This window comes from Cervus canadensis, chromosome 29 (assembly GCF_019320065.1).
Source record: "Cervus canadensis isolate Bull #8, Minnesota chromosome 29, ASM1932006v1, whole genome shotgun sequence".
Classification (NCBI taxonomy): domain Eukaryota; kingdom Metazoa; phylum Chordata; class Mammalia; order Artiodactyla; family Cervidae; genus Cervus; species Cervus canadensis.
Genome location: NC_057414.1, coordinates 26,799,926 through 26,815,979, shown reverse-complemented (window position 1 = coordinate 26,815,979; position 16,054 = coordinate 26,799,926). Strand labels below are relative to the sequence as shown.

The 16,054-nt window shown below is 50.1% G+C and overlaps 1 protein-coding gene across 2 annotated transcripts in view; it reads right to left on the bottom strand.

Moving 5' to 3' along the window:
- PKNOX2 (PBX/knotted 1 homeobox 2) overlaps positions 1-16,054 on the bottom strand; it is a 289,557-nt gene that overhangs the window by 50,543 nt on the left and 222,960 nt on the right. For both annotated transcript variants that reach the window (XM_043451879.1, XM_043451881.1), the window contains one exon: positions 464-635. In XM_043451879.1, the coding sequence (XP_043307814.1) occupies positions 464-635 (172 nt within the window). The remainder of the gene's footprint in view (positions 1-463; positions 636-16,054) is intronic.

Sequence of the window (16,054 nt, the reverse complement as noted above, 5' to 3'; positions counted from 1 at the left end):
TGGCCTTCTCAGTAGAGAAGCTGGTCTTCTCATCTGTTGCTTCCAGTCTTCCTATCCACTGACGTGCTTGAATATGCATGTCACCCTCCTCCTTCACAATGTAGCACATGGCCATCAGCTCCTCTCTTTCTGGCAGCCCAAGACAGATTTCCCAACAGGCCAGGATTCCAGCCCTCAGAACATTCTGGATGCCACGGCCCTCCCCTTCTCTCGTCTGCACTGCAAGAGGGTGGGAGGTGACGCTGGTGCTGCGGGGGAGGAGGAAGGGAGAGCTTTGGCAGCATCACCAGCGTGTGCAACTCTTGGTTAAAGGTTCTCAGCTGCTGGAACACCAAGGCCTGCCCACAGGGGGGAAGCACATTTCTTTGCTGAATGAATGAATGAAAGGATTGCTTTTGGGGCATTTGGAGGGGATCAGAGGGCAGGACGACCCTAGCCAGGGTGGGGGTTGGAGGGTCTTTACCAGATTGTCCAGTTCCGGGTCATCGCTGAAGAAGGGCTTGTGTTCCTGCTCCTGCTGGTGGACAAAGTTCTCGATGTCCACGTCGAAGCTGGCGGACGTGATGCACTCAGAGCCCTGGGTGGCCTGTTCACATTTCTCAAACAGCAGCGTCAGGAGCGGGAAAAGAGGATGCCTGTGGGGACAGCGAGAGCTCACACATGCGCACTCAGAGACCTGCTGCCATCAGGGCTCAGAAGCCTTCAGAGGCCCATCCCACCTTCCTGTCACCTCTTCTCCCAGGGTCCCACTACTGGAGGAAGGTCCTGGTCCCCACGGTCCGTCGGGACAGCAGCATTTCATACCCTGGCACGGAGGATCCAACCTCCTCATTCCTGGGGCCTCAGTGGCTTCTGTTCCTCCCCTACTGGGAACCTAACTGTTCTCTTTGTCTAGATAAATTGTGTGGATATTTGATGAGAGATGCTGGGTATAACCCTTCAGAGAGGTAGGTGTCCATTTCGGGCTCAAGGTCAACACTGGAAGGAAATATGGGAAGTGTGCAGAAAAGCCCTGGATGTAAACATTCATCACAGGTCACAGATCCACACTTGGCTACGTAGACTCAGCCAAGGGCAGTACCTGTGTGTTAGCAAGTGTCGATGGGGGTTGGGGAGGTGGGGGGAGAGCGGGGAGGAAGGTGTGTGGACCTGGCTACTCGTCACACATGGTGGGCAGATGTCCTCATCCATCCTGCCTCTGCTGGCTGACTCAGTTTAGGTCAGACACCCCACTTACAGGTGACACCTCCCTACACACTTCCGTCAACACCCACTTAGCGCAACCGCAATTAAATAATAATACGCATCATTACTTGGCCACTGTTTTTCCCCAAGACTGTCCCTGTCTCAATGATCACTGTATCCTTAGGACCTTGCCCTGACGCTCACAGCAGACACTTAACACATATTTGGTGACTGACAATGAACTGATGAATGAAGACTATGTGAGCGTGAGCGTGTTTGGCGACACGGGTGGTTCTGTGATGGATGGATGTAAGCTGAAGTGCTGACCTGGCCGCTCTCCGGGTCTTGGCTTCCACATCACCAGCTCTGGGAAGCTGCCCTGACTGCCCCACCCCGAAACCTACACAGACCTGGCTTGTTTGCCTTGCCACCTGCCTTCCTCACTAGACTGTCAGCTCCATGAGGGCAGGAAGCAAGCCCATCGTATTCTTCACTCTCTGCTGAGTCTAGCAGTGGAACGTGATCCAAATAAACATTTGTTGAATACATATGTATGTTATGTGTGAGATGTCATTTGCTTATGTAAGTGTATCTCAGTCTCATTTCTCTGCAGCCTGAGTGAACAGCTCTGTCTTCACACCCAGCACCTGTGCGTGTGCTTACATGGGTGTTGACACTGGGCTCTGGAGCCCTATTCCCTTCACTGGGGTTCCCAAAAGCATATGCATATCCCTCTCTGGCTTGTCACTGAAGTCCCCTGGGGCCACGACATCTGGCTCCTTTCTTTTTGATGAAAATCTGTTTGCTAGGAGAGGAGAAAGCATGTGTCAGGCCTGGTCCCCAGGCTCCTGCCAACGGGGCTGCTGTAGCCAGCACTGCCCAGCAGAACTTCCTGCAAAGATGAAAAGGTTCTACAATCTCCACCAACTAACTGAGGCCAGAGGACACTTAAAACACGGCTGTTGTGATGATACGAATGAACTGACTTACAAAGCAGAAACAGACTCACAGAGAATGAACTTCTGACTGCCGGCGGGGGCAGAATGGGAGGAAGGATAGTTAGGGAGTTTGGGATGGACAGGTACACACTGCTGTGCTGAAAATGGATGACCAATAAGGACCTAATGTAAAACACTGGGGACTCTGCTCAGTGTTATGTGGCAGTCTGAATGGGAGAAGTTTGGGGGAGAATGGATACATGTACATGGATGGATGCATCCCTTTGCTGTCCACTTGAAACTATCACAACTTGTTACATTGGCTATAATACTCAAATACTAAACAAAAAGTTTAAACAAATGGCTGTTTTGCCTAGGACCTTGAATTTTTAACTCTAATTTTAATTTAAGTAGCAACATGTGGCTAGTGGCTGCCATATTGGAAAGCACAAGAAATCTTGAAGAGGAAAACCCACCACACTTCTTCCAGCAGGAACGCTGTGATTAACCACACCAAGAAGGAATGAACAGCCAGCCTACAGAGTGTTCGTAGGCAGATGGGGAACCCCGATGAGCCTGTCCCATCCTGGGATTCTAATAATTCTGGACAGAAAGGCAGACAGTGCTGAGACCCATTCACACCCAAACCCATACCTGCTGGTCATTCTACCCAAGCTTGGGGGCAGGGGGCATGGAGGGGAGGTGACCTCCTGTCTCTGATGAGCTGCCTGGCTTGGCAGAGCTGCGCCTGGACACTGCCGCCCTGACCCTGGGTTTGGGAGCTGATGCATAAACAGCTGGGCTCCAAGGCTGCAGGATGGGTGGTAGCATGAAGAGAAAAGGGTCACTATCTGAGGCTAGCCTGTCTGCAGCCTCCAGATTGCTGGAAGATCTATTTGGCCCCCTCAGGAAGCTGGTGGGAAGACAATGGGTTCGCTCAGCCAGCCGCTGAAGACAAAGAGAAAAGCAGGTGAAGGGGTTAAACTCCAGTCTAAGTCTTCATTTGCAGCCACTAATACCGCAGCATATTATAGTCTAATCTAACCTGATCCCAGTTTAATGCAAGATTCTCCTGGCCCTGAGTGGAATACCAAAGAAAGCCTCCGCGGCTGTGATTTAAGCAGAGCCCTGCAGTGGTTTAGCTGAGGGACATGAAAGGCAAATTCCAGACGGTGTTATGAATTATTGCGCCTTATGAACCTTCCTACTCTCAACAGATGCCTGCTGCCATTTAAACAGCCACTAGATCAATTAGGAATGAAAGGCACAAATCGACTCTGTACAAGGGCACTAAATTACCAGGAACTAATAATCCGCAGCATCGTGCCAGGTGGTGGGGGTGCAGCCCGCCCCCCCATCCCCATGGCAGCCGCTGGTCACTGCACGTTCCTTTCTCACGGGTTGGAAGGAGGGTGGGCAGCTGCTGGAAGGGGAGGGGATGGGGTGTGTGTGTGGGGGTGGGTGTGGGTGTCTGTGCATGCATGTGCACCTGGGTTGAATGTAGGCTGTCAGCGAGAGCAAGTGTGAGTGGTGTGTCAGTGGACTGTCCTGGGCACTTCAATTTGTGTGCACACATGGTGTTATGTCTCTGAGGGACTATGCACGTATGTGTTGTGTGCATGAAGCTGGGGTGCAGGGATCGTGTGCTGTGAATACACCATGCATGTGCCCTGTATTATATGCAATATGTGTGTGTGTGTGTGCTACATGTTATTTGTATGCAGTGTGTGTGCGGGCATCATGTGTTCTGTGTACACAGTGAGTGTGGCATGTGGGGTGGGGAAGAGGGAGCTGCCGGTGGCTACACCTCCCAGCCACCAGCCTTGGGGCTGGGGTGGGGGCAGGAGGCGGGCTCCTCGGCCGCTGTCCTGGCCCCTTCAGAGAGGAGAGTGGTCAGGGAGGGCCTCTCTGAGGATGTGGCATTTGGGTGAAGCCTCCAACGATGAAGAGGCACTCAGGCAAAAGTCTGAGGGAGGGGCGTTCCAAGCAAGAGAGGACCAAAGCACGTGGGATAGAAATGAGTGTGGCGCGTGTCTGGAACAAAGTCCAGGCTTGTGTGTGGCTACAGTAAGGTAGGCGAATGGAAGGAGATGAAGTCCAAGAGGTGAACTTGCAGATCACAGGGCTCGCAGTGAAGTGGGCTTTCAGGGACTGGGGTGGAAGTTCTGTCCCTTCCACTGGGGGACAGTGTGCACCTTCAAGGCAGAGCTCTAGCACTGTTCCATCTTACAAACCTCTCACCAGGAGGGGTCAGATCTCCCTGCTGTGGGGTGTGTTTGTGTGTGTGTGTGAGAGAGAGAGAGGGAGAGAGATGAAGGCATACCCGGAAGTGTTTTCTATGACTTCTGTAAAGTTTCAGTAGAAGAAAACCTGCTTTCCATCCTGGTCCTACAAGTGAAGTGAGCACCGTGGAGCCCAGAGCAGGCTTCCTGGTGGCTGCCATGGCCCCTCTCCCCAGCCCCTCCTGGCCTGAGCAGCACTTTCAGCTCCCAAATCCTCCCTTCATATCCCACCCTCCCACCTCTGGGTGGAACACCCACCCTGTTGCCAGGATCCCTGAGCCTAGGAGCTTGGATGACACCTGTGCTAACCCACAGCTTCTCACATGACCCCTGGGCAGGGTTGGTGGGGCTGCCTGTGGCTCCTCTGCTTATCCATCTGGATATTTCCATCACCCGGATGGCTACCTGCTAACCCCAAGTGTGGGGGCTGCTGAGACACTCTGGGCCCCAAGAAGCAAGCTCAGTTTCCCAATGACTCAGCTGTTTGTTCCATGGCTGCACTGATGCTATGGGCGTCTTGAAGGCTGTTCCCAGCCCACTTCGCAGCCCCTTCCCCAGTGGCCCATCCTACACCTGCCTAAGCATTGATTTCTATCTCTTAAGTTACCCTCCAATGTCACCCCATAAAGTTGGGGAAAAGGATAGAAGCCACCCTCCAGGAGTCCTTTCCAGTAGCCTTATTTTGGCCCTGGTGTGGAGGACACAGTGGCTAGGGCAAGGACCATGGGAGCTGGACACATTAGCCACCCAGGACATGAATGGCCAATCTAATCCAGGCGTGGATGGGGAAGGGGGATTTCCAGTTATGGGTGGGATACTGATGCTGCCATTCTTGACATTTCCTGAGCTTCACCCTCTCCAACTAGAAAATGAGTTTTAAGGAGTTTCACCTCCCACTGTCCAGATCTCGCCCACTGTGGATCAGTACTCTTGAGAGGCTGGCAGCAGAAACGTGGAGACTTGGTCTCCAGTGCCCAGATGCTGATGATCGAGATGTGAAAGATGGCCATTAGGCTTTCTTTCCAAAGAGCCGAGGACACCTGACCTCCAGAAGAGCTCACCTTCCCCCTCCCTGATCCCTCTCCACTCTTCTCCCCGCGTTGCCTCCCGCCTGGCCGCCCCCTCCACCCCAATCTCTCTTAAGCCGTTCAAAATTTGGAGGAAATAAATCTCACTGCACTAATTCAGGGAGAGTTTGAGCCTCGTCGGTGCAGAACAAATAAAAGGAGTGAACCGGCATGACATTTTACTGCAGAAGAGAGGTCGTTTCCAGCCACTAATAAAAAGGATTTGACACAGACTAATAAAGAGAAATGAATTTCTCTAATGGCCTGATTTAGCACATTCAGCACTGTGCCTCTGCCTGGGTGCCGGGAGGGCGGGACGCCCCGAGTGCCGACAGAGCCGGGCACGGGGGACGAGAGATGATCTCAAATAAGATTTTATTATTTCTTTTCTCTTTTCTGAGTCCTCACCCCACCTCCCACCCCCACCCCACCTCCACCCACATCAGACCTCTCCCCAGGAGGATCTGAACCAAAAGCAAGCTCAAGATACGTACTTCTTGTTAACGATCCAAAGAAATAAAGAACCCCTCTCCACAGACCCTCAGTCTTGTGCTAGCTTAAGAAGGTGATTAAACCGGATGTGTTGATTTCTACAGGGGTTTAAGCCATCATTTGGTTTAATTACTTCTGACATTTCTGTCTTCTTGTTTTTTCTACATCGCCCAAATTCGCCAGTCTAGAATGCCCAGTTTGTGGCCAGGATGTGTGGGGTTGCCCCTGGGGGACACCCCACCTGCCATAAACTGGGCAGGATCTTGGCTGAGTCCTTTGCAGAATGGAATGTGACCCTTTCTCCAGCAGCAGAGAGGCCGAGACCCCCTCGGCAAAGCCCCAGATTTTCTTGAGACCAAAGTGATCCAGGTCCTCCCCCCACTCCCCCGCACTGGACACACATTTCTGATGAATCTTCTGATCACATCCTTGGGCAGCTGTGCATTTTATTCCTTCCTATCTCAAGACAGATGTTCATAATGTAGATGGCCTGATAGATATCACTAATATTTCCAAAGACCTTTTGGGATGGAGACCCCAAGCTCCTTGGTAATTTTTACACTCACATCTAACTGAAAGTTCCCTTCTAAGGCTGAAGTTCATTGCCTTTTGTTAAAGGACTCAAGGAAAGACAAATAGACCTTTTTCTGCTTCCCTTCCTTCCTCCTAGGACAACCTGGATTTTTAAAAGTTTTTTTTTTTTTTAACATTTCTTTCTTACTCAGAGGACCATAAACAGAGAAGCAGAGATAGGAAAAGAAAGAATGCAAAAATATAGAGCTTCAGTAGATAACCAACAGGGACCTACAGGACAGCATGGGGAACTATACTCAATATTTTGTAATAACCTATAAGAGGAAAGAATCTGAAAAAGAATATATATATAAAACTTAATCATTATGCTGTACAGCTGAAACTAACACAACATTGTAAGTCAACTATGCTTCAGTTTAAAAAGTTTTTTGAATAGTTCTTTACAGAGGCTACAATGCAAAGAGCACAAGAGACTGAGAACAGATAGGTAGAGAGAAACAGAGCCCCGTAGGCTGGGGGAGGGGAGATGATGGTCACATGCAGGGGCAGACATTAGCATTGAGCTCTCTTTCTGGGTGATAAACTTTGTGATTCACAGTCATGCCACTCCGTCACTTCTGAGCCTCTCAGCCATCCCTCCCCTTGTGACCTTGGCCAGAACTGCAGACCTCAATTATGGGTCCAGCCATGTGTGCGGCAGCCTGCCTGGCTGTCCACTCCCCGTCACTGACCTTGGAGCCCCCAGGCCTGTCCTGCAGCTCCTTCCCAGCCCCGTCTCAGCGCTCACCCTCCCGGAGCCTCGGCTGCCGCCTCCGATGGGGATGGGGCGGGATGTCAGAGCCCCTGGGCACCTCCTAAGACTGGACGGTCCAGAGGAGGCAATGTAGAGCAGGAGAGGAAAAATTTCCAGGTGGAGGTTTTTATTTTTATTCTATTTTTTTATTTTCTAAAAAATATTTATTTATTTATTTGGCTGCACTGGGTCTTTGCTGCGGCATTCGGGATCTTTAGTTATGGTAAATGGGATCTAATTCCCCAACCAGGGATCGAACCTTGAGCCCCTGCATTGGGAGCTCAGAGTCTTAGCTACTGGACCGCTGGGGGAGTCCCGAAATGTGGAGGCTTATAGAGATGATGCAGTGGGACTAGAGCCTGGTCAGGGTCAGACCTCTGCAGAGGACATGAGTCACTGGCCAGAGAGGTGGGGTGAAGGAGGGCAAGCAGTGACATGACCGGCTCACCAGCCACCCAACCTAGTCTCCCACACAGTGGGGGTCTCAAGCTGCCGAAGGCCCACCACCCTGGAAACTCTACCCAGGGACTGGCATTGTGACCTTTTATTTCTAGTGCCCCATGTCAGAGGTCGCTGAGACCACAGAATCAGAGTCAATATCCTGGAGCCACTTTGCCGGAGGGCCCGCCCCTTTCCCGGGCCCCGCCCCTTTCCCTCTCACAGCCAGAAGGCCCATTACCAGCAGTCAGTCTGAGAAGTAGAGAGACGTCGCTCCTGGATATTGATGAAGTAGAATAAGCATCATCAGATGAGGCGCTTCACAGCGTTTCCTCAGGTTTCTTTTCAGCACTAACTGAAGACTCAGAGGAATACGCGGTGGTTGGACAGATGATAGCAGGTGGCCCCCGGCCCCCTGTACTTGTATCATGCCCTTCACCAGCTCAGGCAAAGCAGGCTGTTCGTGCCCCTGCTGTTCCTTCCACCTGAAATGCCTGTGCCTAGGTCTCTCCTAGTAGCCTAGCTCAGAGTGCCAGCCCTAGTACCAAGGCTACCTGACTGGTCTCTCCGGCAAGAGAAGTCATTGCCTCCTCTGAGTTGCCACCGAGACGTGCTTGGGGGTAGGAGTTCTACTTTGACCTCACAAATTCAGTGGGCTGGATGGTCTGAAACCAGCACAGTCTCTGGAGATGGATAATTAACTGTATGACTCTGGGGCAAGTGACTGAATGTCTCTGAGCCTCAGTTTCCTCTTTTATAGAAGGGGGATGATACCACCTACCACAGAGGTTATCGCAAGGAGAAAAGGAGAAAAGGAAGGATAGTGCAGAGTGGCTGGCACTTAGGAAGCTGTCAATTAACACTTGTTCCACTTCCCTGGAATGGCGTGGGGGCACCTTTTTTTAATTCAGAGCAACGTCGATGCTATCCGCTCCAATAAATGTATAATTCCATCTCCACTGACTCATTTGGCAGGGAAACAAGCCCACGTGTCAATTCAAATAGAGGCAGAGAAAGAGGAGGAGGAGGAGAGGCAAAGTGTAACTCATCAGAACTCGAAACCCTCTTTTTAAACCAAAAAACACTGCTGGTAAGCATTTATTTTTCTTTCCCTTAGGACGATTGTTAAACTCGACTGACTACAGTTGTTTGTGCTCAGCCTTCTTCCTCACTCCATGGGGAGCTCCTCTGATCCACAATCTCGTTTTCTCTCTGAATTCCCCAGGGTCAAGCACACTGCCTGGCACACAGCAGAAGGTGGATAAATCTTTGATGAATCAATGCATGGGGACGAATGAATGAATGAAGTGACCACGGGCAGCAAGTGGGGGTTCTGAGACACAAGCCTAAAGTGCTCTTTGGGCTCAGAATCCACTCACTCCTCTGAGGTACCCAGACCAGCTACGGCCATCTGGCAGTTTCTAGCTGCTACAAAGGGACCCGCCTCCTCTGGGCTCTGCCGGCGGGGTGCGCGGGGTGGGGGCTGCCAGGGTCCCGGAGGCAGAGGAGCCAGTGTGAAGGAAGAGCTTAGCCAGCCCGCCTCCTCTCCTCCCCTCTCTTCCCCTCGAAGGACCAGATGGAGAGAGCAGAGCGGGGTGGGGGAGACCAAGCCAGCAGCTCCCGGTTGGATGTATTTTTACTTCAGGTGTGACGTGGAAACCATGCGGGTGTATTTTTAGTGCTGCCCAGTGGGCGGTGTGTTCGCCTGTGTTGCCTTGGAGAGGACTTCTTCGTGTTGCTAAATTGGAATTGCATCTGCTGGGTTCCTGGGCTCCAACCAGCTCTCCTCCCCGCAGGTGGGCGGACGGGTCCGTCCCTGCAGAGGGTGGGGCCCGGGGCAGGCCAGAGTCTGCTGTGTCTCCAACCCTTCACACACACATACACACACACACACACACACACACACACACACACACACTCCTCCCTCCTGACACAGTAAAAAAAAAAAAAAAGTGAAATCTCCACAAATTGTTAAGGCTAGTCTACAAGGGCAAGAATACAAAGAACCTAAAACTTGAAACCTGTTAGGATCTGATGTCACAGTCCCTTCATTCCCGGCACCTGTCCCCCCACCCATTTTATTGAGAAATAACCGAATGTATCACTGTATAAACTTAAGCTATACAGCATGATGGTTTGATTTATACAGATTGTGAAATGATCATCACAATAGGTTCAGCTCACACACATCTTCTCAGATAGATAAAAAGAGAAAAGGGAAAACATTTCTCCTGGTGATGAGAACTCTTAGGATTTACTCTCCTAACCTCGCTGTATATGATACAGCAGTGTTAACCATAGTCATGGTGTTGTACATCACATCCCTCATAGTTGCTGTGTGCGTGCTCAGTCGTGTCGGACTCCTTGCGACCCCACGGACTGTAGCCCGCCAGGCTCCTCTGTCCATGGGATTTCCCAGGCAAGAACACTGGAGTGGGCTGCCATTTCCTCCTCCAGGGGATTCTCCTGACCCGGGGATTGAACCCATGTCTCTTGTGTCTTCTGCATTGGCAGCCGGATTCTTTACCACTGTGCCACCTGGGAAGTCCCATGTTACATCGTTAGTACTTATTTATTTTATAAATGGAAGTTTGTGCCTTTCAACTACCCTCCAGGATTCCCCCCTACCTCTACTTTCTGCCTCTGGTAACCACGAATCTGATCTCTTTTGCTCTAAGCTATTTTTTATTTATTTTTTGGTTTTCACATATAAGTGAGATCACACAGAATTTGTCCTCCTTGGTGATGTATTTTACTTAGCATAATGCCTTCAAGATCCCTCCATGTTATCACAAATGGCAGGATTTCCTTCTTGTTGTTGTTCTTTTTTAAATGACTGAATAATATCCCATTGTGTGTATATATGCCACAACTGCTTTACCCACTCATCCATCGCTGGATACCTTGGTTATTTCTGTGCCTTGTCTATTATAAACAATGCTGCTCTGAACCTGATGGGGGGTGCAGATATCTTCTCAAGTTAGTGTTTTCATTTCCTTTGGATCCCCAAAGTGGGATTACTGGATCTTATGGTCATTCTACTTTTAATTTTTTTGAGGATCCTCCATACTATTTTCTATAGTGGCTATGCCAATCTACAATCCCAACAACAGTTCATAAGGATTCCCTTTTCTCCAATCCTTACTATTATTAATCCTTGTTATCTCCTTTTTCATGTTCAGCCCCTTCATTTTAAGGGGAGGAAACTCAGGAAGAGAAAAAAATAGAAGTATCTTTCCCACAGTTAGGCAGCTACTAAGAGGCAACTTCTATCCAAGTCTCCAGAGATTCAACCAGTCCCCAGCAAAAAAGCCCTGAGGAAAGAGATGCTGTGGGAAGGGGAACTCTGCTTTGGTCACTGGTAGTGATACACCCATGCACATTTGATGGCAATTGGTAAGTCACATTTCATGTGCTTATTGCACTGAAACATTCAATTCTTTTTTATTATTCCCACTTTACTGATTCGCAAACTGAGGTGCCATGTGGTTAAATAATTACATCATCAGGCTAATAAGTGATTGAGTTGAGATTTAAATCTCAGATATGCAGATGACACCACCCTTATGGCAGAAAGTGAAGAGGAACTAAAAAGCCTCTTGATGAAAGTGAAAGAGGAGAGTGAAAAAGTTGGCTTAAAGCTCAACATTCAGAAAACTAAGATCATGGCATCTGGTCCCATCACCTCATGGGAAATAGATGGGGAGACAGTGGAAACAGTGTCAGACTTTATTTTTCTGGACTCCAAAATCACTGCAGATGGTGACTGCAGCCATGAAATTAAAAGACGCTTACTCCTTGGAAGGAAAGTTATGACCAACCTAGTTAGCATATTAAAAAGCAGAGACATTACTTTGCCAACAAAGGTCTGTCTGGTCAAGGCTATGGTTTTTCCAGTGGTCATGTATGGTTGTGAGAGTTGGACTGTGAGGAAAGCTGAGCACTGAAAAATTGATGCTTTTGAGCTATGGTGTTGGAGAAGACTCTTGAGAGTCCCTTGGACTACAAGGAGATCCAACCAGTCCATCCTAAAGGAGATCAGTCCTGGGTGTTCATTGGAAGGACTGATGCTGAAGCTGAAACTCCAGTACTTTGGCCACCTCATGCAAAGAGTTGACTCATTGGAAAAGACCCTGATGCTGGGAGGGATGGGGGGCAGGAGGAGAAGGGGACGACAGAGGATGAGATGGCTGGATGGCATCACTGACTTGATGGGAATGAGTTTGAGTAAACTCCAGGAGTTGGTGATGGACAGGGAGGCCTGGCGTGCTGTGATTCATGGGGTCGCAAAGAGTCGGACACGACTGAGCGACTGAACTGAACTGATCCAAACCCTAAACTTTGTGCTTTCTCCCCTCTCCCAGGTACCATTTTTGAACCATTATTAGAATCATTTCATCGTCCTCCCCTTTTTTCTATACTGTCCTTGAGTCTTGAGTGTTCTAGGGTCACAGAACTGTGCTGTCAGACTTACCCTTTGAGCATTAGGACCTTTGCAGCACAAGGGTGCCTCATCAAATGAGTTCCAAAAAGAACCTTTTCCCATAGTAATACTTTTGTGTGTTGAAGAAGGCTTTGACATTTTTATAGATCTTTCATTTTCTCATTTGATGCTTACTCTATGGAGTAGGGAAGCTTATCTGAGGAGGTTAAATGGGTTGCTCAGTGGTAGAGTCAGAACTTAGTCTGAAGTCTTAGTCTTACGTTCTTTTCACTTGACCGCAAAATGGTCCAGTGGCTTGGGAAAATCAGAAAGTGGGGCTTAGTTAAAAGAAGGGCTAGGGACTTCCCTGGCAGTCCAGAAGTTAAGAACCCGCCTGCCAGTGCAGGGGACAAGGGTTCGGGCCCTGGTCCAGCAAGATCCCACATGCTGCGCAGCAATTAAGCCTGCATGCCTAGAACCCATGCTCTGCAATAAGAGAAGCCCCCACAATGAGAAGCCTGTGCACCACAATCAGAGAGTAGCCCCCGCTCACCAAAACTAGAGAAAAGCCCACACACAGGAATTTATACACAGAGCAGCCAAAAATAAATGAATACACAATTTTTTTTTTTTTTAAAAAAGGAAGGGTTATATTAGCTTAGCCCATCCCTGGTAAGAAGCCATGGGCCACATGAGCCCTCAAAGCCCCAGCTTGCTGGCTCCCATCCCACCCCATTTGCACCAGCAGGAGGCCCAGTCACTGAAGGGGGCCTGATCCACAGTCACTACTCACAACTGTGGCCACCATTCATTGGGAGCCTTGCCTGTGCCAAGCACTGTCAGCTCTGAGCATTGGTTATCTCCTTTAATCCTAACAAAACCTTGTGAGAATACGTCACTGGGATTCGGGGCTTCTGGAGCTCTCATCCATGTGCCTGGTCTCGGGGAGTATCTGGACTTCTCAACTCTACCTAGTCCAGGTGGTGAGCTGTGGAAGCAGCCAGAGCTGCTGCCTCTGAACACACCTGCTCCCGGGGCCAGGCAGCCGGCGTCCCTGTGCCTGCCAGCAGCATGTGCGGAGGCTGGGCTCGGGGCGGGGGCCTTCAAGATGCTGGCAGGAAGGGCAGGGAGCAGGCGATACCTGGCGCCTGGGGGAGAACTGAGCGAGGTTTGACTTTCAGCTTACGGCTCCGGCAGGATCACTCCCCTGACTGTAGTCAACAGCTGAGATGTTTTCTCGGATGCCAGTGAATCCAACTGCTTCCAAAAGCAAGGAGTGTCTGCTAGAGCCCCAGCCCATAAAACACCGCCTGGAACATCTGCTCCCAGCAACTCGTCCGGAAGCATCTGGTCCTGACTCTTCGGTTTGGAATGGCTGAACTTCTACCCCCCCTCCATCCTCAGGCCACCTCACCCAGCACGTTCCAGGAATGACCCAGCCCTCTGCCAGGGAAGGCACAGGGTTAAGCCCCAGGGTCAACTCCCTGGAGACAAAACACCCTTTGGTCACAAGGTGGAAGAGTTCCCTCAAAGACACTTCAGCGGGAAGTGCCAGTTCCCAGGGTCCTAGCCAGGCAGCTGCTGAAGAGGACGGTCACACGGCAGCCAGCCCCCCTGCCCAGCCTCAAGCCCTGGGGGGCTCCTCTCATCCCATCATGGACCCAGTCCCAGGAGAGGCCTCTTGCCTACCATTTCCCTTGGGCTTCATCTCCCTTGGGAAAGCAGTCCAACACTCCCACACTGCACCATGGGCCAGGGGCCTTGCAGTCAATTCCACAAATACTTTTTCTAGCCCATACCATGTGCCAAGTTTATACTCTAGCTACTTCCTACGCCTATTTTCCTCCCACTCCCTGGACCGATCTATTCTAATTCAGAATCCCTCTTGGAACTTGACACGATGCTTACACATGGCGGAGCTCAATAAATGTTTAACCAAATTGCGGTGCGAACAGCTCTCAACTGGGAGCTCTTTCCTGCCTTGCCTCTTGCTGTCTCGCCTCTCAGCAGTCACCTTCTAGCCCTACCAACCCCTGTTTCATTTCCTCAAACATCTAATAGCAGCTAATGCCTGCAGCACACTTCCAGCACTTTATGGTATTATCTCATCTAATCCTCATGACCAGCCTAATGAGGAGAGGGCACTATTTTCAGTCCCATTTTACACATGAGGAAAGGCCCGGAAAGGTTTAGAGGCCAGTGGTGGAGACAGAATGGAAACCCAGGCAATCGAGGTCCCCAGGCCCTATTCTGATGCCTGCATTTCACCTCCCTATACACACAAGACGTCTCACGTACTGAAAGGGCCAAGTGGACCACGCTGGCCCCTCTGTTTAAAACACCCTCTCTTGGGACTTCCCTGGTGGTCCAGCAGTTAAGAGTCTGCCTGCCAATGCAGGGACACAAGTTCAATCCCTGGTCCTGGAAGATCCCACATGCCAAGGAGCAACTAAGGCCATGAGCCACAACTCTTGAGCCTGCACGCCTCGAGCCCATGTTCTGCAACAAGAGGAACCACTGTGATGAGAAGCCCAAGTGCCAAAACTATAGCCGCAACTAGAGAAAGTCCGTGCCCAGCAACAAAGACCCAGCGCAGCAAAAATAAATAAATAATAAAAAATGTTTTAAAAAGAAGTAGTTTCACCATTAAAAAAAGAAACAACCCACCTTCCCTCCATCCCATGCAGCCAACACTGATCTGTGTGTTAGATATCATAACATCATCTCATTTTAGTCTAGCTATGACTATGTCCTTTTTTATGGTTGAGAAAACAGGCCCAGAGAAACTAACTAGCGCAAGCTGACCAAATTAATCACCGCTACATCCATTTCTAGAGCTCGTCCTGCCACCCAGCATGGTTGTTCTATGACCTTTGCCCCTCTAGCTACAGGACCATCAGGACCAACCCTGAACTTCAGTGACCTTTCAAGGGACAGTCTCAAGGGAATGACCTGCTCACTGCCCTATTCTGATCTTTCCCTAAACAAAAGTGGAGTCTAGAGTGATCTAGTCTGCGTGTGACAGGACAAAAGGATTAAAAACAAGGCTTTAGGAATGAGTATTGCTTTCACTGCACTAGAAGTGGACTTCAGCATGAGCTGTCTAGGGCAAGGTCCCACGTGGGCAGAAACTCTGAGCGTGGTTTACAGAGAGATGAGACCGACAGGAAGAACGAAAAACACTACATGGACAGGTCGAGCCTGATGGCTGAGACACTCAAGAGGAGGCAGAAGACTGGTCTTGATGACAGGTTTCTGGAGCTGCAGCAAAGGAGCTCATTAACGGAGAGACCAGGAAACGTTCGGAATCTCCTTGGGGAATATGGGAAAGTTGGGGCTTTGCTCAAGCAGATGCTGAGAGCTGGATGGAGCTGGATAGATTCTATGAAGGAGAAGACTCACTGCGTTGGGGTTGAGGGGAAAGATCACAATTGCAGACACTTAGAAGGCATTCCAGGACTTCCCAGGTGGTGCCAGTGGTAAAGAACCTGCCTGCCAATGTAGGAGACATTAGAGATACAGGTTCGATCCCTGGGTCTGGAAGATCCCCTGCAGGAGGAAATGGCAACCCACTCCAGTATTCTTGCCTGGAGAATCCCATGGACGGAGGAGCCTGGTGGGCTAAAGTCCATACGATTGCAAAGAGTCGGAGACGATTGAAGTGATTTAACACACACACACAGAAAGCATTCATTCTCTGCTAGGTCTTGTTCTAAGGATTAATTTGTTAAGAGAGACCATTTCAGATTTGAAACTGAGGAGTGGACCAGATAGGACCTAGGAGTGCAGAACTGTGGCTAATCCATCCCGTACAATCAGTTATTAAGGAGCTGGTAAAACTGGGTACCTGTAACTTGGCTCCTGTGTGGGGTTTGTACTTGAGGCTGGTGGGAGCCATCTGT